This window comes from Staurois parvus, unplaced genomic scaffold (genome assembly GCF_062004578.1).
Source record: "Staurois parvus isolate SC_StPar_1 unplaced genomic scaffold, SC_StPar_1.0 ptg001134l, whole genome shotgun sequence".
In the NCBI taxonomy this organism is placed as follows: domain Eukaryota; kingdom Metazoa; phylum Chordata; class Amphibia; order Anura; family Ranidae; genus Staurois; species Staurois parvus.
In genome coordinates this window covers 1,523,783-1,550,890 of record NW_028318930.1, presented here as the reverse complement: position 1 = coordinate 1,550,890, position 27,108 = coordinate 1,523,783, and the positions used below count along the sequence as shown (strand labels likewise).

General features: G+C 44.7%; 1 protein-coding gene across 3 annotated transcripts in view; it reads right to left on the bottom strand.

Moving 5' to 3' along the window:
* Positions 1-23,674, bottom strand: part of NECTIN3 (nectin cell adhesion molecule 3) — a 228,501-nt gene extending 204,827 nt beyond the window's left edge. For all 3 annotated transcript variants that reach the window (XM_089659174.1, XM_089659176.1, XM_089659175.1), the window contains exon 1: positions 23,344-23,674. In XM_089659174.1, coding sequence (XP_089515300.1) covers positions 23,344-23,416 — 73 coding nt within the window. In that variant the 5' untranslated portion in view covers positions 23,417-23,674. The remainder of the gene's footprint in view (positions 1-23,343) is intronic.
* Between the last annotated feature and the right edge of the window lie 3,434 nt (positions 23,675-27,108).

The window sequence follows — 27,108 nt, the reverse complement described above, 5'->3', positions numbered from 1 at the left end:
TTCTGGTAGAGATTAATCTTAGTTTCACCCGTCCAAAGAATGCTTTTCCAGAACTGGTCTGGCTTTTTTAGATGTTTTTTTTGCAAAGTCTAATCTGGCTTTTCTATTCTTCAGGCTTATGAATGGTTTGCACCTTGTGGTGAACCCTCTGTATTTGCTCTCGTGAAGTCTTCTCTTGATCGTAGGCTTTGACACTGATATGCCCACTTCCTGGAGAGAGTGTCCTTTACATGTCTGGATGTTGTGAATGGGTTTATTTTTTACCATAGAGAGGATCCTGCAATCATCCACCACTGTTGTCTTCCGTGGACGTCCATGCCTTTTTATGCTGCTGAGCTCACCAGTGCGTTCTTCTTTCCTCAGAATGTACCAAACTGTTGATTTGGCCACTCCTAATGTTGCTGCTATCTCTATGATGGATTTGTTTAGTTTTTGCAGCCATACAATGGCCTGTTTCACTTGCATGGACAGCTCCTTTGAACACATGATGTAGGTTCACAGTAATAGCAAATATCACACTTAGAATCAACTCCAGACCTTTTACCTGCTTAATTGATGAAGAAATAATGAAGTAGCCCACACCTGGCCATGAAACAGCTTTTGATTCAATTATCCAATTACTTTTGGTCCCTTGAAAAAAGGTGGGATGGCTACTCTTAAGAGCTGTAATTCCTAAACCCTTCCTCCAATTTGGATGTACAATCCCTCAAATTAAACCCGAGAGTGTGCACTTTTAGCCCATATCCATTATAGAACTATAGCTTGAATATGTTTTGGTAAATACCTGATAAAAACTAACATTGTGCCTGGGGTCAAAATATATATGGACCTAACTGTGTATATACACACACACACACACACATATATATATACACACACACACATATATATATATATATATATATATATATATATATATACACATACATACATACATACACACACACACACACACACATAATATATATATATATATATATATATATATATATATATATATAAACATACATACACACACACACTGAAAGGAATAACAGTGCTCCAGTCCCATAGGATAAATATTTAGCCCAAAAGTTACAATGTTATGGGGTTACTATGCCACCAAACTCTTTATCTAAAAACATTCAGCAACTCGGAGCTAAAAATTGTCAGTTGCAGGACTAAAAGATCTGGCTTTGTCCTAAAATGGGAAATGAGCAGGAGCATGCACTGTATACTAGGCTTGGCAATACAAATCTTTTCTGCTAATCTAAAATCTTGTCCCAAACCAGAATCTGTCAATGGCAGACTCCCCCCTCTTCTGCAATATGATTGAAACCTTTTTGACCTATGTACCACAGTAAGGTTCAACATATGCCCAGCTATACACATAGGCATTATGAAAATCACTTTAATATCTATTTAACAGGTAACAACATATGCCAAAATACAAAAAAAAAAAAAGTAAAAAATTATATACATTACGACTGAAGGTATAGCTTTCCAAAACAAAGTGCTCCCTGCAAATGACTAAGGAGGTCATCAGTAGGAACCATTGAATGCAGAAATCAATATTCCCAGCAGGGTTGGTATATGAAGAGTCTTCAGTGGAGGATATCTGCTTACTACTGCAGAGATCAGAGCCGTGTAGACAGCAGGAGAGGTGAGTATCTAAGTTCTCTGGAGGGAGCCTTATATTTTAAGCTTTAGTGAGACTCACTTTAACGCCTCTAACTTAGTGGGTGAACTGGTGTAAAATAGCCCTTTGAGAAATGTTTGCAGACTACCACGTTGGTCCAAAGCCTCTCCTGGTCAGAAAGGGATTCATCTCTAGAAGAATAGATGAAGAATCATGGGGACTCTCCACGGTGTTATTCATAATATCATCCCACAGCTGTGAGGCAACTTTTAGGTAACGCTAAAGGGGTGCTTCCTTTTGCCCCCTTTTAATTTGTTTACATACAGTCAGCCAAATAAGATGTAGTCCCTGAGGTACCACATTTTAACAGTTTAACCCCTACTTTAATGTTACAGAAGTTGCATAGAGTGTAAAAACTGACCATATTCCAATATTGTAGGCATTAAAAGTAGCAGCACACTGTCCACAGCACTCCCTGACACGGAAAGACATGCCACTCCTCTCTAACTGACTACCAGTGTACCTGAACACATGCATGAAGAGGGGTGTGGCGGTTAGGCCTCATACACATGGATGTAGACATTGGCAGAAAAACAAAAATACCTCTAATGTATGTACACAAATTTATGTGTGTATGGCACTGAGTATAAATGGATTCTACTGGATAAAATATTTATTGCGGTTATTGCAATATATTACACATTTACATGCATAAATTATGCTTATAAGCTCTTCTCTGAACACATTTTTGGTGCGTTTTTTTAATGCCTCTGAATGCTGCTCATAAAATACTGATCTAAACGCCTGGAGAGCAATGCCACATTGGCTAACGTAGAACTGTGTTTACAGACAAAAGAAAAAAAACATGCCAGACACCTTTTGAAGCAGCAGCCTTTTTTCTGTACTGTGTGCATAAGGCCTTACTCATCTATGCCAACATACTGAAGTAGGAGGGCCAGAATCACATTTCCACCAAAACATATATTTTAAGACAATTCCAAGTGAAAAAATCAGTTAAATACTACAACACGTGGCAGTAAAAGACTAAAGTGAAACAAAGGAATAAAGCCTGCATTACCCACGTACAGCTATTGTACAATGCAGTTTTATCTCTCGGGTGCAGAAATAAGTCTACAGTTTGTGTTGTATGGCCACAGTCTCATGCATCTGTATGCTCAAGGCCTCACTGAGGGGAGATCAGGTCAAACACACAAAAGGAAAAAATAACTTTACCCCATATATCCCCCCCCCCCCCCCAAAAAAAAGATCTTACAAAGAAAAACCTGTCATTTTAACGTTTGTTGGGTATTCTATTCTGCACCTTAGATACAACCAACGCTTAATCCAACCCAGGATAATAAGGAAATGTGTGGCTGCAGCACAGGCAAATTTCCTCTTTCCAAATATGAGGAATTTGGCCTCCAGATTATGTTAGCAAGCTTGCAGAGATAAACGGCCCTGCTATGTTTTAATAAAAGTTTATAAGTATCCTCCAAGTACCATACAAAAAGTCTTTGGGTTTAATAAATAGGTTTTAGGGCAGAATGGTCAATATCGAAAGAGCAGGGCCCTCGAACCCTTTGTGTATTGTTTTGTTACTGTATTGTCTCATGTACTGTCCCCCACTATAATGTACTGTGCTGAGCAAATCTTCTGGCGCTATATAAATACTGTATAATAACAATAATATTAAAGCTGAAGTCTAGGTATGATTTTTCCAGCTAAGAAAATTGGCAATATGTATATGTCATACATGAGGGCCTGCTGTGGAAGCTGCAACTTACTGTAGGAGTTGGCACTACTATAGAGCGATATCCTGTATGGGTAAGCCGATACTTCTGACAGGAAGACTCACAGCACTGTGGTTGTTCAATGAGGACTACAAGCTGACAGCCGCTAAGGCTTGTAGTCCATTTAATCACAGAATACTGTGAATGAATGACTCAGCCATTTTGGCGGAGCCCCACACTTTTTTTAAAAAGTAACAGTTAGGAAGAGTGCGCATGTGTGGCCGGCGGAATGGACATGCCGCGATAGAGCTCCATCTCCCCGTCGCGTGACACAGCAGTCTGTCCGCGGATCCCGGCCAGCGCAACTGCTCGAGAGGTATTGGAAGATACCTGTTACCAAGGCAACCCCGCCCAGACTCGTTCCAGCGCGATCGGCGGCCAGCAGCTCCATCTCCACCGCGGGCTGAGTAGAGACCCGCCCACCGTCCTCAGATCTGAGCCCACACAGTGTCACAGGGCAAACCGGGGGAGCCCTGATCACAATGGCAAACCCCCCTGGCAAGGTAGAGATGGTTATGGGAGCACTCCGCCACCAGGCCCCGCTGCAGAATAAAACTATTAAGGAGGCACTGCCAAAGGCCTCCTCCAAGATGGCCACCGCTCCAGCACGTGGCAGCAAGCAGGCTGCAAAATCCTATGAAGCGCTGCAGGATACACAGTCCAGCCATCCCTGCGCATCGGAGGGTGAGTCTGATGTTGACCCAGACACCCCCACTCACGCTTCAACACCTGACCTTACACCCCCAGACCTTCTAGCATGCTTTGAGAGGATGCTACACAAAGCACTGAAGCAAACCTCTAACCGCATCACCGCTACACTGTGCAGAGAAATCCACGAACTAGGACAGCGTACTGCCGACCTTGAACAGAGAGTAGACGATCTTGACGGCTCATTTCAGACACATGCCAACGACCTTGACCTCTTGCGTGACGAAAACGCAACGCCGCTAACGCGCCTGGAGGACTTTGAAAACCGGGCAAGGTGCTCAAAATTTACGAATCCGTGGCCTCCCAGAATCGATCGTCGATGTCCAATCAACCGTTACGGTGCTATTCCAATCAAACGACTAGAAATGGACAGGGTACATAGGGCATTAGCCCCACGGCACCCTGATGGCCCACCGCATGACATCATAGCCAAACTTCACTTTTTCCGCACTAAAGAGCAGCTCCTACAAGCAGCCCACAATGCGGAATCTCTACAATTTCAAGGTCACACCTACCAACTGTTTCAAGACCTCTGCCCTACAACCATCGCTAAACGCAGGGCTATGAAACCCCATCTGCAAGCGCTCCAGACTACGTATCATTTAGCCAGTATTGAAGTTACCGCCCATGGTGCCTACTTTCCCTGCCTCACGCTCTGATGCAGGAGCTGTGTATCCCTATGCAAGCCCCCTGGGCTTGTTTAACCCCCTTTTTTATATATATTCTTGGAAAACCCTTTCCTTTTGGTTTTTCCCACAAGTTGATGATTACCTTTTTGTCTCTCCTTTATCCTTGAGAACTTGTTGAACTGTATATACCGCTTTTGGCATTATTTTACCTAGGTTATATCTCAGGCTGTGTATGGAGACCTCAGCTTTGGCGGCATAGGATACCACTTCTCTCCATTCTTATTGGTCCGCCTCCATAATTGATGCCGCCCAAGCCAGGGTCCCTCGATTTGCTTGGGAATGTATGTATTTACTCTTTTCCAGGATCTCCTTATTGTGCATTTATTTAAACGCTGTCATCCCCACGGCCCACGTACCTGTGCACTCTCCAATACAGGGGCGTGCTATTGTCTATTTAATAGCACCTGGGCCAATACTGCTCCCTGGATCATCCCGATTCTCGGTGCCCCTGGGATCCACTCCTTAGGCCTAGAATGGCCCCTTACACCCTTTTCCTGATACCTTTCCCTAATCATATCCCCCCACCCTCCACTTCATATGACTCCATGACCTCACCCAACCTCCTATACAATCAGACTATCTCACATAGTGACTACCAGACTCTCTCCCAGCAGGCAATACTTTATTACGCAATACACCAAACACTCTCCCTATGGGCTCGTTAAATATTCTCACCCTAAACGTTCAGGGCCTCAACACACCGCAGAAACGCAAGAAAGCCTTCCGCTCTTTGCATCACTTAAGGCCCATGTGGTTTGCCTGCAAGAAACACACTACACTCCCAACTCTACACCCAAGTTCTTTGGCCCCCGTTACCCGCAGGTCTACACGGCCTCAGCCGCAACCAAATGCACAGGGGTACTAAATCGCCTTCCACCGCACAACACCCTTTACACTATGTAATGAAATCAAAGACACAGAGGGTAGCTATCTCCTGCTAATAGGAAAACTCTTAGATGTGGACGTCACCATCACTACATATTATGCCTCGAACCAAGGTCCCTTACCATTCCTTTCCCACCTATTATCTGTAATAGATCACCACAAGCGAGCTACTCTGTCTGCGGAGACTCAAACTGCACTTTATATCCCTTCCTTGACAAATCTCCTCAACCTTCCCCCTCCCTACCTCCAAGCAAACCCTTCAAGCCGTACTGCAGTGTCATTCCATGATAGACACCTGGAGGCAACTTAACCCAACTAAGCGCCAATACACTTTCTACTCTCACCCCCATAAGACCTTCTCTAGGATAGATCACATTCTTATAACTGCCAGCTCCTCCTCCAGGCTTCTGACCTCTGAAATACGTCCAATCCCTTGGTCAGACCATAGCACCGTATTTACTTCCATGGCCTCCCTAGCCCCATCCCCTACTGATCCCACTTGGATCATTAATGACAACTTACTAGCAAACCCAACCCAATCGAAGCCGCTCTTAAAGACTACTTATCTCTAAACCAAACACCTGAAATTTCTCCTCTCCTCCTGGGAAGCACATAAACCGGTTCTACGAGGCTTCTGTATTAGCAAAGCATCCTTTTTAAATAAAGCGAGAAGACAGCAATGTCTCTCTCTCGAACGAACCTACAACCAATCCCATCAAGCCTTCCAAGTGACCTCCACACCAGCCAACCGTGAAGCTCTAGAGAGAGCTCGATTAGCTCTGGATCTTTTTCTCACGAACCAGGCGGAGCTTTCATTTCGCAGATCCAGGCACAGATATTACACAAAAACAAATAAACCCAATACTTTCCTTGCGCTTTTGCTTCGTAGGCTTGGTCAGATTACTAGACCTATTCGATTACGCACCTCCTACGGCAACCTCACGAGTAATCCGGAACGCATCCTACAAATCTTTCACAAACATCTTTCACGACTTTACTCTCACTCCACGCCCTTTGACCCCACCCAGGCTGACACCCTCCTGGCCTCCATCTCCTTCCTGACACTTTCTGAACACCACCTAGCAGCGTTAGAACAACCCATCACCCCAACCAAAACCTTAAACGCTATTAAAAATATAAAGCCTCGTAAACGCCCAGGACCTGATGATTTTTCCACCACATATTACAAAAATTTGCCCACCTTCTAACGCCCATTCTTACTAATGCTTTTAAACGCCATACTATCGAGCCATACCTTCAACCCAGAAACAGTCCAAGCTAACATATCAATGATCCCAAAAGCCAACTCGGATGACACGCAGTGGTCTAACTACAGGACGATCTCTCACCTCAACAATGACATCAAACTACTAGCCAAAATCATTTCCACACGCCTTAACTTGTGTATAGGTTCTCTAACCCATAATGACCAAGTGAGCTTTGTACCAACTCAACAAGCCGGAGATAACGTCAGACGCGCAACCCTCTTGGCACATATTGCTAAATCCCGCAACATTCCTGCCTGTTTCCTGTCCTTGGACATCCGGAAGGCATTTGATACAGTATCATGGCCATATCTGCACTACATTCTGCGCCGTTGGGGCTTTGGCTCTCACTTTTTAACCTGGATTTTCTCACTGTATCGAGAGCTCTCGGCCATAGATAGATACCTAGGACACAGGTCTGCTCATTTTCCAATCTCCCGTGGCACAAGACAGGGCTGCCCTCTTTCCCCCTTACTCTTTGCATTGGCCATAGAACCACTAGCCCTCCTAATCAGAGCTAATCCGGATGTCCGGGGACTTGAATTAGGTGGCTCTCACCACAAATTATGCCTCTTTGCAGACGACGTTCTACTTTTTCTAACTTCTCCCTTGACTTCCTCTCCCTCCCTCCTCCGGCTTCTCAAGAGGTTTGGCTCACTCTCTGGCCTTGTAATAAATTCCCACAAATCTATGGCACTTAATATTTCCCTCCCCCCTAAAGAGTTGGCCCATCTGAAACAGATCCACCCATTTTCTTGGTCACAGCATCATATTCCTTTCTTGGGAATCAAACTGACCCCCAACATATCAGATCTTTATGCAGCTAACTATACTCCTATGCTAACTCATCTAACTGCTCATGACTAAATGGTCCTCCTTACCACTCGCGTGGCTAGGCAGAATAGCAGTCATAAAGAGGTCAATCCTTCAAAAAATTTTATATTTATTCAGAGTACTCCCAATCCCAGTACCCTCCCATTATCTTCACATACTACAGCGTCGCATTTTCTCCTACGTATGGGGCACTGTCCGCCCCCCCCCATACCCCGCTCTACCCTTTACCGATCCAAGCTCAGCGGCGGTCTTGGTCTTCCCGATATCAGTAAATATTACCAGGCGGCACACTTAGCACAATTATCAAAATACCATACACCTATTAAATTCCTCAATGGGTTGTTCTTGAATCTGTAGAATGTGACCCCCTGTCCACAGCTAATTTACTTTGGCTAAGACCAATTGACCGCCGCTCAATAACAAATCCCATCACCTCTCACTTTCTATTATTGTGGGACAAACTGAAGACTCGCTACCTTCTCCAATCATTAGATAACCCCTTACTTTCGTATCACAAGAACCCAGCTTTTCCCCCAGCATGGTCATCGCCAATCTCATTCAAAATATGGACCTCTGCAAACCTTCTCCGCACCCATCATTTCCTGCAGAGGAACAAATTCAAATCCTTCGCCTCATTACAAGAAACACATAGCCTCCCAGCATCTGAAATATTCAGATATTTACAATTACAACACTTTTACGGCCCCTACACTATAACATCTAACCAAATACCATGTCTCCCTTTGAACAGGCCTCTCATAAAGATCCCTATAGACGCAGCCTCATTTCATGCCTGTATTCCCTTCTCACAACTTCGGCCACCGCATCCCCCCCTTCCTACACCCGCAGGTGGGAGACAGACCTAAACAGACAATTAGATCCATCTGATTGGGACCACATCTGGGCCAACACGAAATCATCCTCACAGAATATTGTAGCCTTGGAAACCAACTATAAAGTTTTAACTCGATGGTACTTGGTTCCAGCGAGAATCGCAAAATACACCCCTAACTGCTTTAGAGGCTGTGCAGACCCGGGAACACACTATCACATATGGTGGGACTGCTCAATAGCCCAAACCTTCTGGGCCATGATACACACAAAGGTGGAAGCCACAATCCCTAAGTTCCTGAATGTTTGGAATCCTTGGGTAGAATGTTTCCTCCCGCAAAATTTTGCTGAATCACTTCTTCTTCCCCGATATGCAAACTGTATATTTTCAGCACTAATCTGGTACCACTTCTAACCAAACACGCAAATTACTACATCCTTCCCTGCCAACCATGGAGTCACCCCCGCCCCCCCCCCCCTCACCCTCCTTGGTCCTCCTCTGTCTGCCCCTAACTCCCCATGCAACACGGGAGAGTCCTTACCCCCGCTGATCATTCTCATTGCGATATGTTACTACCCCTTGTTAATAATTTTTATTTACTTGACATCATAAGTTGTGCTGTATTGTTTTCTTGACTCTCTCTCCCCCTCAATATAAGGACATCGACACTGTACATATTTTTCCCCCTGTATCTTGCTGTCAATATAATGTCCAATGGCTACTGTTAATGTCTCTCTCCTACGTTGTAATGCCAATAAAATGTTTGAACAAGAAAACGTAACAGTTAGTACGGGGAGCTTCTCCTCGTACTACTGTCTTTGGGGGGGGGGAAATCAGATGGCGGCTGCAAGATCAGGAACATGTCACATGTTCCATCTTGTTTCAAGTCCCATGTGCCTAAAGAACACAATGTATCTAAATCTAAATACAAGTGTGTGTGAAATATGTCCTATCTAAACAGAAAATAAAAGCTGTATTCTCAGCATACATGCGGTTTACAAATATACTCTTCCATGGATAAAATGTCTTCACAAAACAGTTTACTTAAAGTGGAGTTCCAGTTGAAAAAATAAATAAATAAAAGTCAGCAGCTACAAAAACTGTAGCTGCTGACTTTTAAAATACAGCCACTTGCCTGTCCTTCGGTCCAGCAGTGTCCTCACCACTGCTGGTTTCACCAACCGTCTTCTCTCCATGATGCCGGCATCTTCAGTGTGGGCTTGCGGCTTCACAGCTAGGTGCCCACTGCGCATGCCCGAGAAGTGCTGCACTTTGTGAATGGCCCCATAGTCTTCAGGGACTGGTCATGTGTCCCAGAAGACAAACAAGGAGGGAGAAGGGAGGACAACTTCCGCTTCCGATCGCCTTAGGTGATCGCAGCAGAAGTGGGAGCGGGTACCTGTCAAAATCGGGTACCCACTCCCCAAAGGTGCCAATCCTTAATGGGGAGCGGGTGACAATGCTTTAAAGTAGAACCTCCCTTTTTGGGTGGAGCTCCACCTTAAACACAAAACTCACTCCAAAATAAAGAAGTATAGAGTATGGTTCCTATACAGTACACAACATTTCATTGTGGTGCCTTCTGGTTGAACTGCCAGTGCCCATGTACATAGGCACGGCTTGGGTTTTATAGAGGGCAAGTATTCCTCAAGATCTGCATGGTGTTTCAAGACACTAGGCCTTGATCATAAGGGATGTACTACGGAATACACCCATGGAGGACCACATGTACCTGCACGGGGATACACAGGTGTTCTCTGCATCCCTTAGTAGGCAGTCGGACATCCATGCTGGTGCATATCCCTGAATACAGACTGTCTGCATTTGGGGCCATGCATTCACACAGATGTCAAATTGAGTGCAGCGTCTGTGTCCATGCAGCTGCTGCTTCCCCACTGATATGAATGGGACTGCCTGCATAGGAATGTACAGAACACCTGTGTACTCACGTGCAGGTAAGTGTGGCCCTCCACAGGTGTTCTATATGCCCCTTGAAAGCATAGCCATACATTAGCAAGTATTGACATACGCACATATTTATTAACAAAGTTATCTTGCCTTCCTTTTGAAACAAATGCACACATGTACCCTAGATCTAAAACTGGAAATATGCTGCAGGACTTATACTGTTACGATTTAAAAAAAAAAAAAGTTCTCAGAACTACCTTTAATGTAGGGATTTGATGAGAAGAAGAGACACTGTCATAAGGGGTGGGGAGCAAAGGCAATTTTTGCAGTGATTTGGATGTGATGAAAGGATTCTAGGATCCTGTTAACAGGATTGGGGGGGGACCTCTGATGATCGGACTCACGTGTGATATTAGGGGGCGCCAAACTTCCGCATGAAGGGGGGCTTCTGATGCGATGGGAGAACTCTAGGACCCTGCTGACATGATGGGGTTGAGGATGGGACCGCTGATGAGATGAGGTTATGGGGTTCAGCTTCTGATGTGATGAGAGGATTCTAGGGGGGGTTCTCTGATGATCGGGCTCACATATGACAGTAGGGGGTCGCCAAAGTTAGGCATGAAGGGGGGCTTCTGATGCCATGGGAGAACTCTAGGACCCTGCTGACATGATGGCATTGGGGATGGGGCCTCTGATTAGATGAGGTGATGGGGTTCTGTAATGAAGGGGGATTCTAATGCGATTAGAGGATTTTCGTACCCTGCTGATGTGATGGGATTGAAGATGGGACCTCTGGTGAGATGAGCAAATGGTGTTCTGAAATGGAGGGAGGCTTCTGATGTGATAAGAGGGTCCTGGGACCCTGCTTACATGATGGCGTTGGGGATGGGGCCTCTGATTAGATGAGGTTCTGAAATGAAGGGGGGTTCTGATGTGATGAGGATTCTAGGACCCTACTGATGTGATGGGGTTGGGACCTCTGATGAGATGGGGTTCCGAAATGAAGATTGAGCTTCTGATGTGAAGGTAAATTTTATCAAGACATTTGTGTTCATTGTCCCAAACTCAGGTTTCCCACTAATGGTAAATAACATTTATGTCAGTGGGTGCCTTGAGATTTTGTGTATTTTAAAAGGGTGCCATGTCTGAAAAAAAATTAAGAAATGCTTTTTTGTCTGAACACTTAACATAATTACTGCAAATGGAAATACTACAAGTTCAGCATCATCTCATAACATGAATCTCCACTATGATAAACTCTGAGGAAAAGCCATTTTATCTAACTAGCAGCCCTAATGCATGTCAAAGCACTCTTTTGTTAGGGATAAACTCCCCTTAGGCCAAGTCCACTTTTGTCCATTTCCCTAACATTTACACGCATTTTCATCATTCTACCACAGAGATCTCAACAGCCTCATTGAATAACATTTTGACTCGTGCATGGTTTTACTTTAAAAAGTGGGAGGTGTGAACGGGAACTAAAGATTAATCTGTCACAAAGCTAAATAGGATGTAATGTTCCCCTGAGGTTCCTCACACAGGTATTGTACATTATGACAGATTAACCTTTACAGACTCACTTCTCTTGGTTGCAGGTAAAAGTTTGTTTAAATATGTGGGAAAATAGCAATACAAATAATTAGTCACTGGGAATGGTGTATACCAATCTATTTCACCATAGTAGTGGACTATGGATTACAACCCAAAGTGCAGCATTGTAATTAGAAACTGCTGATATAAACTGTGTTTATGGTTAACAACCAAGCCAAGCTGACTGCAAAAAACCTGGAGATCTGCAAAACTGCCATCAATACCCAATCTGGAATAGAATCCAGAGCTTATAATGGAAAGTGCCATCTATTAAGCTGGATTCAGGCCTTTATGGTACATTTCCACACCTATTACCATGCCTTATGTTAAATATTAATGAGCATTGAGGTAAGGGAGCCCATTCCAAAAGTGTGCCACAATGGACCTTTTAATGGATCTACTTTTTTTTTCTGCACACCACCGTGAACAGACAGTTCACATCTGTGCGTTTTGGTGTGCTAAAACACAGGTCTGTTGTAAAGCATTGGGGATGGGATGTTCAATATAAACACAGCACACCATGGTTTATGCAGTATGGCAATTTGCAGTAAAATGCGCATAGCCCGTTTCACACAGGTCTTCCAGCAGTCACCACTACATGGTTCAATAGCAGACTGCAATGTCATGCAACTATGAGTAACTAGATGTAAGCAGATGAGTGTCTGCTTATATATACTCACATCCAGAATGTTTCAATTTTGTCAAACCAAGCGCAATAGATATGCGTCCAGGTTTGTTTTTACTGATCTGAATGAAAGTGGACAGATGTAGGCAGACTAAACATCCACCTACATATGGACACCCTTAGGAATTACATGGGGCTATTTTTCCTCCATCACAAGATGGGGGGGAAAAAAATAAATAAATAAATCAGGACACATTTCACACCAATTTCTATTCTGACTTAGCAGGAGATCAGTCTAGGATCCCCTGCTGACATGAAAAAGGGTGCCCCTGTGAACAGGAACTTACTGTATGCTACTGAAAACGCAAATGTATGAATCAGGTCCAAATGATTGAAATGCTGACATAAGAAATACAATCAGGTATATTCCATCCAAAGACACAAACTGTACATAAGCATCTTATTCTGTTTAATAATATAAAAAGTAATGGCCACACTGTAGGTATTTGACATATTCATACAAGTTGTTGTATGACCCTTGTAGGTATTTATTGCATTGCAGCATGTATCCAGTCAAATACAATACCATACAATAGCTGCAGCGGAGATTCATCTATTAGTGCACTTTTAGCATGAATGGGGGAATCTGTTAGATTTCTTTAATTTAGCCTGAGAGCTGAACAAAAGAAATCTATGAGTGTAAGGCCACCTTTAGGGTTGGTTCACACTGAAAGGCACACGTTCCATTACGGACAATCCATTCACTTCCATAAGCTGCCAAACGCACAAGAATGCAAAAAAAATTAGGGCAGGCATGACTTTAAAAAGAAACGTGTCAAAGAAAACTGCATGGTACTATGGCATTTGCTAGATTCCTGCGGGGTGTCATTAACAAATATTGGTACTCCAATGCACCTTTCCCAAACCACATTCTTGTGTGAACAGGCCTTAAAGCGTGGTAAACACAGGCCAAAAATCGTCTGAAAATGGTTGGAAGGAACCAGCCCACTTTTGGCCCGTGTGTACAGATGTCTGTTCTACAAATGCTGGTCATGCAGCAGGCTTCTGTTGAGTGAGCATGCTGGGAAACCAGCATCTGACTAGCGCTGGCTAAGAGGTGTGAGTGGCAGATAGTCCCTATGTCACAGCACAAAAGCACAGCAAGGGAGATCACTGCACTAACTAATCCTGCTGGGTTGAACAAAAAAACTCTGTTGTGTAACCAGCTTTAGGGCAGTTGTATACGGGGCATCTAGCTGCTGTGCTCCAATCTCAGCATTTCAGTGTACCTGGGTGGCACAGATGTAGTGTCTAGCTCTGCTGCCTGCAGCCTGTCAAAGTTTAGGACAAGCTGAAATACATTGCGGCTGGATGGGCCTGAAAGCTGTACAGAGCAGTACTCGCGTTTACGGCTCTATGCATTCAAGGACGAATGTGGTTCGCTCTTCAGAGGGCATCATATGTATAAAACAATCCAAAACGGCCCAAGATACTTTCTCCAAAAACCCTTTATGGTATCCTTGGTTTCCAAGTCTTGAACAAATACATTTTTAAAAATTCTAAAAGGACCAACAATTTATAGCTCACCTAAAAATGTTAATAAAGAGTGGGAATAGGAAAGGTTGGAAGTATAGCTGCTTATATGACCTTGCAGAATAGACAAATTAAAAATGGAAGGCATAAATCCACATATCTAAACTATAAATCTATCTACCAAATGCTAAAGATATTAAAGGCCATTAAGGATAAGAGCTGTACTAATCCCTGGCAGTATCTGATAAGGTTCTATATATCAGGCCATATATTAGTGGAGACAAAGGAAAGGCTCTTTTTAAAATTCTAAAAATGGAGTCAAGTGTCCTAATCCAAAAAGCCTCTTTATGTAACACAAGTCCTTGTCCCTATGGCCCCTCCTGTTGTTTTGGGGGAAAGCTATCTATATCCTAGAGAATTTCAGCTGTGCAATAGTATATGTTATAGAGGAAAAAAGTGCCATAACAGCTATAATGGAGGTTGCTGCATGTAAGTAGTGTTTTTAAAACACTGTTGCAACAGTTACCATTCAACAAATAACAACGATTAACAATGTAAATATATCTGACAAATGTTTTCAATGGGCCAATTTCTGGAGAACGCATATTGAAGGGCAGTTGTACACAGGCTTGCAACAGAACTGCTACTGCAGACCCAACAGATTTTCATTCACTCAATTAGGGCAGGCTCACACCACAATTTCTGCGTTCCAGATGCATTTCTGCATGCACGTTTCGATTTGTATTTTGAATGCATCCCGGTGCATTTTCCCCTTTTTTTTTTATCTCAACTTAGGACATTTGTATTTTTCATTTTTGATGTGTTTTGTCACATTCCACATGTATTCCACACAGAAAAAAGGGCAACATGTTCATCTTTTGTTGATTGCCCTGGAACACACTTCACTGGTGTGAACTAGGGTCATTAGAATGCTGTTGAACACTGTCCATGAGTTTTTGATGCAGAATAAAAACGCAATGGACTGCATCTGGTGTGAACCAGCCCTTAGGAAGTTCTGTTTGCAGTGCTACTTAGAACGGTATAAACAGGCAGTTGATCCATTTTTACCACCCATCTACAAGCAGATATAATGCCGCTTGGAGTAGTTCACATTGCTTTGCATCATGGCATGGCAATTTTAACACTATATGCAGACTTTGATAGGCTCAACTGCCTGTCACTCTCCTATGTATGCCAATGGGGGCTGTGCTGCAACCACAAACCAAATGTTGGATAGCAGCGTAGACCTGCAATGTTAAAAAAAAAAAAAAAAAAAAAAAAAACACATACAGGCAGGAGGGGACAGTATCCCCTCTTGAATGCCTGCTAAACATCTTCCACCGTCCACAGAAAAGTCATGAGTGATCCATGATCGCTTTTCTGGGGGGGGGGGGGGGCAACTTGCCAATCATGAAAGGCATTACATGAGGTGGGCTTTTAATGCCCAGCTGCTGCACGCAATTCATCCATGGAGGCATGAGATTGTGTGCTGAGTGCACTCATTGACCTTTTCCATCACTCTGACCGAGCACTCACTGACAGCTCTCAGTTAAGTATCTTCCAACAATCATGGATGCTCACTCCTGGTGTTATAAAACCTCACAAAATGGATAAGTTGATCATGCGAGCAGCACAGTGGCTAAATGGTTAGCACTTCCCCCAGGCAGTACTAGGGTCGTTGGTTCGAATCCCAGCCACGGCACTTCCTGCCTGGAGTTTACATGTTCTCCCTGTGCCTGTGTTTCCTCTGGGTACTCAGGTTTCCTCCCACACTCTAAAGACATGCTGGTAGGTTAATTGGATCCTGTCTAAATTGGCCCTAGTATGTGTATAAATGTGAGTTAGGGACCTTAGATTGTACACCCCTTAAGGGTTAGGGACTGATGTGAATGTACAATATATATGTAAAGCGCTGCGTAATTTGATGGCGCTATACAAGTACCTCAAATAAATAAAATAAATCAATCGATGCCATATGTTGTACAGATATGAGTTTTCTCATTGATATCAATGGGCAGCCCTACACATAACAAATATGCCAGAGAAGATCAACAATCTTTTTGAGCTTTGCACTTTTTTTATCTGTAAGCTTCTCTACACACAAAACAGCCTCCGACGTGCCACGTTTAGGGTGCCATTTACAGTAGCACTACACAAATGTGAATGTAGCCTTAAGGGTCACTATCCATGTTACAAATCTTACTATACGCTCACTACACAATGAAGTTTAGATTGACCAAGACTGGGGGCTGTACAACATGAATAGAATCTTATATTTACAGGTGTTTGTATACAGCCATCTGTACATATCAATGACAGGCTAGGGCTGTGCAATGGCCATCACACATCTGGGGGTTTACATGTGCACAGGGATGGATGTGAGCCCATGGAGGGATGGATGGGAGCCCATGGACAATCAAGGATAGGAGTATATATTTGCTGCATCTACAGTTGTGACCAAAATTATTCAACCCCCAATGCTGTAAAGGGGTTTAGGGACTATAGTGTACATTTGGAATTGTATTCAGAATCAAATCCTACAAGGACGTTGTAACTACCCAAATGCAACTAAAATGACATCAATTGTTTATGTAATACAGTAGTAAATGGTTCTTATGTGGTTTCTTCATTGCCACAATTATTCAACCCCTTAAAGACTACCACTCTGAAGAACAGAGGTTCATACAGGTGCTTTCCATCAGGTATTGAAAACACCTGTGGATGTCACCGAGCAGCAATCAAGCATAATAAGCACCAATTAGGCAGCTTTAAAATGACTGTGATACTCAGCTCCTTCTAGACATTTACTGGTGTGGTTACAAACATGGTGAAGGCAAGAGAATGGTCCAGGAAGACAAGAGAAGAGGTGATTTCTCTTCACAGGAAGGGCAATGGCTATAAGAAGATTGCAAAGATGTTAAACATACCAAGAGACACCTTAGGAAGCATCATTCGCAAATTCAAGGCAAAGGGCACTGTTGAAACGCTACCTGGTCGTGGCAGAAAGAAGATGCTGACTTCGACTGCTGTGCGCTACCTGAAGCGTAGAGTGGAGAGAAGTCCCCGTGTGACTGCTGAGGAACTGAGAAAAGATTTGTCAGATGTGGGTACAGAAGTTTCAGCCCAGACAATAAGACGCACACTGCGTAATGAAGGCCTCCGTGCCAGAACTCCCAGGCGTACCCCCTTGCTGTCTCCAAAGAATAAGAAGAGTCGACTGCAGTATGCCAAAAGCCATGTGGACAAACCACAAAAGTTGTGGGATAGTGTTCTGTGGACTGATGAAACAAAATTAGAACTGTTTGGGCCCATGGATCAACGCTATGTTTGGAGGAGGAAGAACAAGGCCTATGATGAAAAGAACACCTTGCCTACTGTGAAGCATGGTGGAGGGTCAATCATGCTTTGGGGCTGTTTTGCTTCTGCAGGTACAGGGAAGCTTCAGCGTGTGCAAGGTACCATGAATTCTCTTCAGTACCAGGAGATATTGGATGGAAACGTGATGCAGTCCGTCACACACCTGAGGCTTGGGAGACGTTGGACCTTTCAACAGGACAATGATCCCAAGCATACCTCCAAGTCCACTAGAGCATGGTTGCAGAGGAAAGGCTGGAACATTTTGGAGTGGCCATCGCAGTCACCAGACTTAAATCCGATTGAGAACCTCTGGTGGGACTTAAAGAAAGCAGTTGCAGTGCGCAAGCCTAAGAATGTGACTGAACTGGAGGCCTTTGCCCATGAAGAATGGGCGAAGATACCCGTAGATCGCTGCAAGACACTTGTGTCAAGCTATGCTTCACGTTTAAAAGCTGTTATAACTGTAAAAGGATGCTGTACTAAGTACTAAGATTGAATGTCACTTGGGGGTTGAATAAAACTGATAATGCTGTGAGCACAGAAAAGACATTTGTGGTTATTTCATTATAACTGTTATGTTATATTTGTCTGACCTACAAGTGCCTCTTTAATGTAAATGTAAGCAAGATGACTGAATGATCAAAAGCAATGTCAAACTGGCCAAAACACTCAATTTCAGTGGGGGTTGAATAATTTTGGTCACAACTGTATATACTATTTTGTGAATTACAGACCAGTGTATGTAAGCTGCAGACATAGGGTCATATTCTGCTTGAAGGTTACCTCTAACATGATGCTCAACACCAGCTCCCCATGGCCCATACTCACTTGTCCGCTTTTGCCTATGCGTTTTCTATTGAAATGAATGAAAATGGAGCAAAACACGTCGACATGCGTCAGCACAAGTGACCACACAATAATGTGTCAATAGCTACGCGTTTGATGGGTTTCCATAGATTTTAAAGGAAGATGCACCTGCCAAAACAGATAAGTGTGAATAGGCCCATAGTCTCGTGAACAAGCAAAACAAGAATTCCCAACACACTCACAATCCGAGTGCAGGGCCATCTAGAATGCATAATACAAATTTCTCCTCTCTCCTAGAAAAAAAAGAAAACATTCTATAGGGATCATTTTTTTTATTTGCCTGGAGCTGGGCTTTAAAGTAGAGCACTAGACAGACATCTAAATACATAGATGATATACACAAATGTGAACAGTTCCGCCTGTCAAACTGTTGCAATTCTGTTTAGCCAGCATTGTAATTTAGAATTTTGACAACGAATCAGCAGTGCGATGATAGTTCACCAACCAATGAGCATGCGAGGGACAGAGTGGTAACACGGGGACCCGCAAAACTGAACCAAGAAAATGGATTGCCACTTGCATGCCAATGTGCTTGGCAGGTGTGTTAGGTGTGTAAATACCAAGACAAGCTGAACAGAACTAAAATAATCCTTTGGCAGGTGTAGTAGACCTACACCTATACAGTTTTTTTCCCCTGCTGCATTTTTCATTGGGATCAATGGAAGCTCACCCAAACGCATGTCAATGTGTGTTGCAATGCACTTTGTATTGGATGTAAAACCATCCCATAATATACATAAATTGCATTAAATAAGCATCCTAATATGTACGATGAGATGCATTTGCATTGATTTCAATGGAAAATCACAAAGCTGTGAGTTCAGCCTCACCGGACAGCATTTAGTTTGCTAAATCAGTGCATCATAAACAACTGACATTTTCCCATAAAATACTATTCGGCCCCATTCCCACTTGTGATTTTTAAATGCGCGACTTACACGTGGAAACGCATGTCACACATAGGGCAGCTAATTCACTTAATTGGGCTGCCCTATGCGAGTTTGTTCACCAAAAAGTCCCTGCTCCTTTTTCTGCCAATTGCAGCAAAACAGCACTGCATTTGGGGTGCCATTAAGAATAATGGCACTCAAAACACGTATTATGCGTTCTGTTGTGATTTGGAAAATCACTTTATGTGAATGGGGCCTTCATGCCTTTTTTTCGAATCTCAGTTCTTTTGATCTCCTCCAGCCTCTTGCAACCAATTTCTGTCTACATGCATTCAGTCTAACAGGATGCACATCATTGCTCAGGTCCAGCTTCCACATAGTGACAACAGTCGACTATGCCAGCACAACCACTTGTAGTTTTAATCAGGAGCTCATGAGACTGGGTAGACAATTTGTATTGGCACGGGAACAATTTGGACACAGTTGTGACAGAAAAGAGTGGGGAAAGAGGAAATGTTCCAATGGGGACACCCACTCCAGGGACAACTTTTCAGGAAGGGAATTCCCCTCACTTTGGGAAATAACCTCTTACTTCTGTTTGTGTCTATAGGAAAGCAAGTGAAGGGAAATGTCTCCGGCAAAAAAACGAACCTTGCAGGGGTTTTAAAGTTGATGTTTAGGCAAAGTTCACACTATAGCAGTGGTGTGGCTTGAGTCTACGTGCACACAGCAGCTGCACCTGCATTTTCAGCAGGGAAAAAGTCCTTGACCCTTTTTTGAAAACATAGCCGCATGGTGCTTTGGCGTCATGTGGTTTCATGCACCCAAAAAAGAGCCACATTTTCCAAAGCCTGGGGTGCCATTAATTCTTAATGGCACTCCCACGCATCTGCTAAAGAGCAGCGTGTTCTGGCTGCGGGGGCAGGAACGCATGTATTTTACACGCAGTCCTGCACCTGCAGTAGTGTGAACCTAGCCTTAGAGACAGACTATTTTGCATAGTTACATTGATCTACCTTGTACCAACAGGCAAAAAATCCTTAGAAAATTTGACCCAGTTTGTGAGGATGGAGGAATCTGTTTTTTTTTTTTTTTCTTCAGTCAGCAAAAAAACCCAAAAAAACTAATGTGTATGGCCAGGTTAGGTGTGTTTGTGCCATACCTGTGGGATCTCCTAATATCATGCGGAGTTGCTGCCCTGCCGTATTGTGAACACAGGAGGTTGTCTGCTCAGCATAGACACCATTCAAGGAACACTTTGCCTTATCTCAATGAATGCAAAGCATTCTGTGATTGAATGAGGTGGAGAGACAAGGTGATGACATCACCATCTCCACCTTGTCCAATCAGAGAACACTTTGTACTCAATTAGAAAAGGTAAGGTGTTTCCGGAATGGCGCCCATGCTGTGTGAGAGACCTTTTGTGCTCACTAAGCAGCAGGACAGCCGCTTGGCAGAGGACTCGGAATCTAGTGGTGATGACTGAAGTAGAAGTACCTACTACAGTTATTTCCAGCTTCCGAGAGGATTGGCCAACTTTGACACTTCTATATTTAAAGGAGAAGTATGGTCAAAGCTCTTTTGGCCCTACTTCTGTAGGTCATAGCAGTGCACTTCACTTCATTCTTCACTACCGTGACCCAGATTCAGCAGGCTAAAGTCCGCTGTCAGTTGATGTCACAGAGCTGGCCCAGACTCTGCAGTGAACCCAACAATAATGTCGGAATCCACCCAGATGCCTGATCGACAGCTGGCTCAGCCTTTCACTGCACCACTGAAAGCCTGAGCCATCTGCTCCCACCTCCTCTACAGCCCAGCACTCCAGTGAGCACTGGAAGGGGAAGAGCAGAGATCTGGTAACTGACAGTCACTGCCTCTCTGCTCACTGAGAACCGAGAACTGAGCTATCAGGGGTCTTTGATCGCTCAGTTCTTGGTGTAGAGGCAATGGAAGACAGATGCAGCATCATTTTAATGCTGCAGCAACCTAGGCAAGTATGAATGTTTTTTTTTTTTTTTTTTAAATTCCCACACTTTTATTCTGGTCACGCATGGAACAAAATTTGGCTTGTACAGCAGAGACTGGATGAATTTTGATCCATGAATGGGAACAGTGGTTGTACAGAAGTCGAACTACTGATGGACTTTTGTACACCCTGCCTGTCAGATAAATGATGCTTGATCAGTGTGACAGGCTATAGCCAGCAATGCAGATCAGTGTATTCTGACAGCGGGGAACTCTCCCCTCTGTCAGAATACAATAGCTCAGTGGGGAGGAGGATGGGCAAATCGAGTCAGTTTTTTTTTTTTTTTCCTTTTCGTTCTACCTACTGGTGGAATGAAAAAAAAATGGAATCATCTATGGGTTGCGTTAGATTAGTCCAAGTTGGCCCAATGTACCTATGCAACAATTGTCATATCTAGAATTCATTTTTAACCCTTTTCTACTCTATCCAAAACTAAGTTTGGCTATACACACACTTTACAAGAGAAGTATGGAATAATTTTGTATTGCCAAACTATACTTGCCTATGTGGATGTAGCATCAGTCTGATGCTGCATCTGTCCTCTGCCGGCTCTAAGGGTGAGAACTCAGCGATTACATGACCACAGATTGCTGAGTTCTGACTGCCGCTGTGAGCAGTGACTGTCAGTCACCGCTGTCTGCTCTACCCCCCCATGCCAACTGAAGCGCTGGGCTGTGGAGGGAGAAGGAGTGGCTGGCTCAGGCTCTCAGCAGATCACTGAGAGGCTGAGCCTTGTGCCATTCCAGACTCTGGGGTGGATCCCAACTTTAAAGTCGGGATCTTCCCCCAGCCTAGACCGGCTGAGTGACATCAGCTGAAAAACGGGTCACAGGAGTGCAGAACGAACTACAGTCCTGTGATTTACAGAAGTACAGCTAAAAGAGCTTTAGCTGTACTTCTCCTTTAAGTTGTGTTTATCAGTTTAGCTGGAGTTCTGCCTATTGCCAATCAAAGAAAAGCGATCGGCTCAGTTGTTAATGGTTTTTACAATGTACATATTCTTATCACACTATTTTATTCAATCAGCTCAACTGACTTTGCCAAACCATCCATTACAAAACACAAAGCCTAACGATCAATACCATACAGGACGGCTACTTTTCCCAATCAAACAAAAGGGGTTTTTTCATGCCTCTCCATTGATCCGGAAAAAAGAGAGCGATAACCAAATTGGGTAAAGGAGACAAGCTACCGTGTGACTGGGGGCATTTCTCCGTACTGATGGAAACCCACCTCCTGTCATTGGAGATCCTTCAACAATGAGCTGCTCCTTTCCCTGCAGCCTCACAAATCCCTTCCCTGCATTTCATTTTCCGTGACCAAAATAAAAGGGGAAACCTTGACAATGCCTGTGCAGGCACAGGTGGTAACCAACGCGGAGGCGAAGGTTAATCCCTATTGTCACACGTCGTGGTGATCCAGGCTGACTCTGACACAAGTTAACCACCTCCTAATGACATCAGCACAAAGTACGCTCCCCTGGGTCACACACGGTACAAGGTGGCCGGTCCCTGGGACAGAGGCCCATGCAAAAATCCGCCTGGAAAGAGAGGATCGGCCCCATCTCACACAATGGGAGAAGAAAGGAGACCTACACAAAGTTTAATGAGAAGATGGGAAGGGAAGGGCAGTGTGCTGCTGCCATGGCAATGAAAGGGTCCTGGTCCACCCCCCTCAATCAGAAAGTCATCTGCAGCAGTGACTGTTAGTAAAGGAATGCTAAAGTGGCCCTTTAAATAAGTCCTGGACTTCCTGCCATAGGAGAGCCCTGAGCGGACAAGTAACGGTCCTCCATGGTGGAGGATCACCGGGCTCCTCAGGGTGCGGCTAGAGAAAGTTGGGGAAGACAAGTAACAGTATAGACTGGGGGTCCCCCTCTCCCCTCCACACACCAACCCCGCCCCCTCCCCCCAATATACAACTCACCATACAGCCTGCACAGGAGCAGCCAAGCCAGGGCACCGGGGGAGGGCAGTCTGCGGGCTCCTCGGCGTGCCATGGTGTGCGGGGATCACCGCCCGAATGGAAACACAAGGCAGCTCCCAGTCCCAGCCTCACAATGCTCCGAGCATGGACGGGGGGGTGGTGGTGGCTGCTGGGACGAGCCGACTGGGAGGGGCCAGCCTAGACACAGGTCACCCCACAGCGCCTGGCCACCCCACTAATGACCATGGGTGACCCCGCTGACCCGCGACACCAACTGCACACAACTAGTCAGGGAGAGAGGCAGCCGATGTGGGAGACTGCTGGGAGCCGAGATCAGGCATCCCCGGCACCCCTTTAGACGTGGAGGCTCCTCCCTGCCGACCGCTGGGTGGTGCCAAGTTCACTTCTTCACACATACATCAAAACTACACGGCGACCAATCCGCTTCTAGATTTTATTTACACAGCATAACTGACCAAGCTAAAGACTAAACCTGATTGGTTGCGATGTGGAAGTTTTAATCATTTCCTTTGCCTGCTGACGTCTCTGTCCAAGGCTGAGGGGACTCTTGTGCTGTGCTCACATGGCATGGCTCAGCTTGAAGTGGAAGTGCTGTGATGGCAATGGAAAGTCTATAGTGTTACCGATTCTTTGTTTTCCGGATTTATATAGCAACTATTTACATACTAATACTGGAGCACCTGCATATAGTAACCAATCAGCTTCTACATTCAGCTTTCTCAGTTCTATGGTAAAGATGGAGAATCACCAACCACTTCATTAGGTTCACCTTAGGTGCCTAGGGCGCCGCTTCATTAGCTACACCTTGGGTGCCTAGGGCGCCGCTTCATTAGCTACACCTTGGGTGCCTAGGGCGCCGCTTCATTAGCTACACCTTGGGTGCCTAGGGCGCCGCTTCATTAGCTACACCTTGGGTGCCTAGGGCGCCGCTTCATTAGGTACACCTTGGGTGCCTAGGGCGCCGCTTCATTAGCTACACCTTGGGTGCCTAGGACGCCGCTTCATTAGGTACACCTTGGGTGCCTAGGGCGCCGCTTCATTAGCTACACCTTGGGTGCCTATGGCGCCGCTTCATTAGGTACACCTTGGGTGCCTAGGGCCCCGCTTCATTAGGTACACCTTGGGTGCCTAGGGCGCCGTTTCATTAGCTACACCTTGGGTGCCTAGGGCGCCGCTTCATTAGGTACACCTTGGGTGCCTAGGGCGCCGCTTCATTAGCTACACCTTGGGTGCCTAGGGCGCCGCTTCATTAGCTACACCTTGGGTGCCTAGGGCGTCGCTTCATTAGCTACACCTTGGGTGCCTAGGGCGCCGCTTCATTAGCTACACCTTGGGTGCCTATGGCGCCGCTTCATTAGGTACACCTTGGGTGCCTAGGGCGCCGCTTCATTAGCTACACCTTGGGTGCCTAGGGCGCCGCTTCATTAGCTACACCTTGGGTGCCTAGGGCGCCGCTTCATTAGCTACACCTTGGGTGCCAAGGGCGCCGCTTCATTAGCTACACGTTAGGTGTCTAGGGCGCCGCTTCATTAGCTACACGTTAGGTTCCTAGGGCGCCGCTTCATTAGCTACACGTTAGATTCCTAGGGCGCCGCTTCATTAGCTACACCTTAGGTTCCTAGGGCGCCGCTTCAGTAGCTACACTTTAGGTTCCTAGGGCGCCGCTTCAGTAGCTACACCTTGGGTGCCTAGGGCGCCGCTTCAGTAGCTACACCTTAGGTGCCTAGGGTGCCGCTTCATTAGCTACACCTTAGGTGCCTAGGGTCCCGCTTCATTAGCTACACCTTAGGTTCCTAGGGTACCGCTTCAGTAGCTACACCTTAGGTGCCTAGGGTGCCGCTTCATTAGCTACACCTTAGGTGCCTAGGGTGCCGCTTCATTAGGTACACCTTAGGTGCCTAGGGTGCCGCTTCATTAGCTACACCTTAGGTGCCTAGGGTGCCACTTTATTAGGTACACCTTAGGTGCCTAGGGTGCCGCTTCATTAGGTACTCCTTCGGTACCTAAGGTACCACTTTATTAGGTACTGGTTGGACTCCCTTTTGCCTTCAGAACTGCCTTCATTCTTCATGGCACAGATGCAACAATGTGTTGGAAACATTCCTCAGAGATTTTGGTCCATATTGATATGATAGCATCATGCAGTTGCTCGCGTTACGTCACTGTCGGGGTCCGAGGAAGTCACGAGTAGACAGTGACGTAACGCGTAGGTACACGAGTACGCAGTTTCCGGTGCGCGGTGACGCACTTCCGGCGTGCGACGCTATCTTGGTACACCCAGGAAGTCCCACACACATGCAGTATACCCACACATCGGTGAGGAGGGAGAACTGCTAATTATGTGAGTGTAATTCCTTACTTTATAATAAAGGAGTCGTATTTACATTAATACTACACTTAGAGGGTCTCTTTTTCTTGGCTCACTGGGCTGGTGAGCCACTGTCCTCTAGAGACATCTGGGCTGATCAGGGGCAATAGGAGCCCCATAAGGAGATCCATTGAAGGAAGAAAGCTGCTGGCCCATATGGTTTAAGAATCCAGGGTGATCCTGCAAGCGTGTTGGCCCCTAGGGGTCACTGGGAGGAGGTGAGGAGGCAATTTAGCCGCAAATAGAAGAAGAGTGTTTGGCACAATCACGGAATTGTTAAATACCACTGCACATTGCATGATTGTATTCATCACTAAACGGACATTGCTGTGATCATTTTTTGAAGAGTGGACACTTTTTTGCTCTTTAGCACTTTATGTTTAGCCCCTTGTTTGATAGGGTTTTTTTTTGATATATGGTTAAATATTTAATATATTAAGTGTGTGTGCACGTTTTTTTTCAAGTGAAAGGCACATATTTTATATTGTATTAATTTGGTGTGTGAGCATGTTTTTTCAGTGAGGGGCACAGATATTTATTTCAGGTCTGACACTATATATGTTTTACACCATTTTAATGAAGAGTTACATTGTATGAATTTCGTCATATTTTTCATTTTATATTATTTATATTTCAGTGAAGAGCCACATTGCATGTATTTGTCATATTTTTTAGTATTCATTATTTGGTATGAGCGCTACACTATTTATATGTATGATTAACAGAGGCTAAATGATTAGCACTTCCACCTGGCAGTACTAGGGTCAGTGATTCAAATTCCAACTACGGCACCACCTGCCTTGAGTTGGCATGTTCTCCCTGTGCCTTCATGGGTTTTCTCCGGGTACTCCAGTTTCCTCCCACACTCCAAAGACATGCTGGTAGGTTAATTGGATCCTGTCTAAATTGGCCCTAGTATGTGTATGAATGTAGGTTAGGGACTTTAGATTGTAAGCCCCTTGAGGGTTAGGGACTGATGTGAATATACAATATATATGTAAAGCACTGCGTAAATTAACAGCGCTATATAAGTACCTGTATTAAATAAATATGATTTGAGCTTTGTGACATGGTGCTTTATCCTACTGGAAGCAGCCATCAGAAGGTGGGTGCACTGTAGTCATAAAGGGATGGACATGGTCAGCAACAATACTCAGGGAGGCCGTGGTGTTTAAACAATGCTTAATTGATACTAAAGGGCCAAAAGTGTGCCAAGAAAATATCCCCCACTACCATTGATACAAGGCAGGATGGATCCATGCTTTCATGTTGTTTACGCCAAATTCTGACTATACCATCTGAATATTTCAACTGAAATTGAGACTCATCAGACCAGGCAATGTTTTTCCAATCTTCTGTTGTCCAATTTTGGTGAG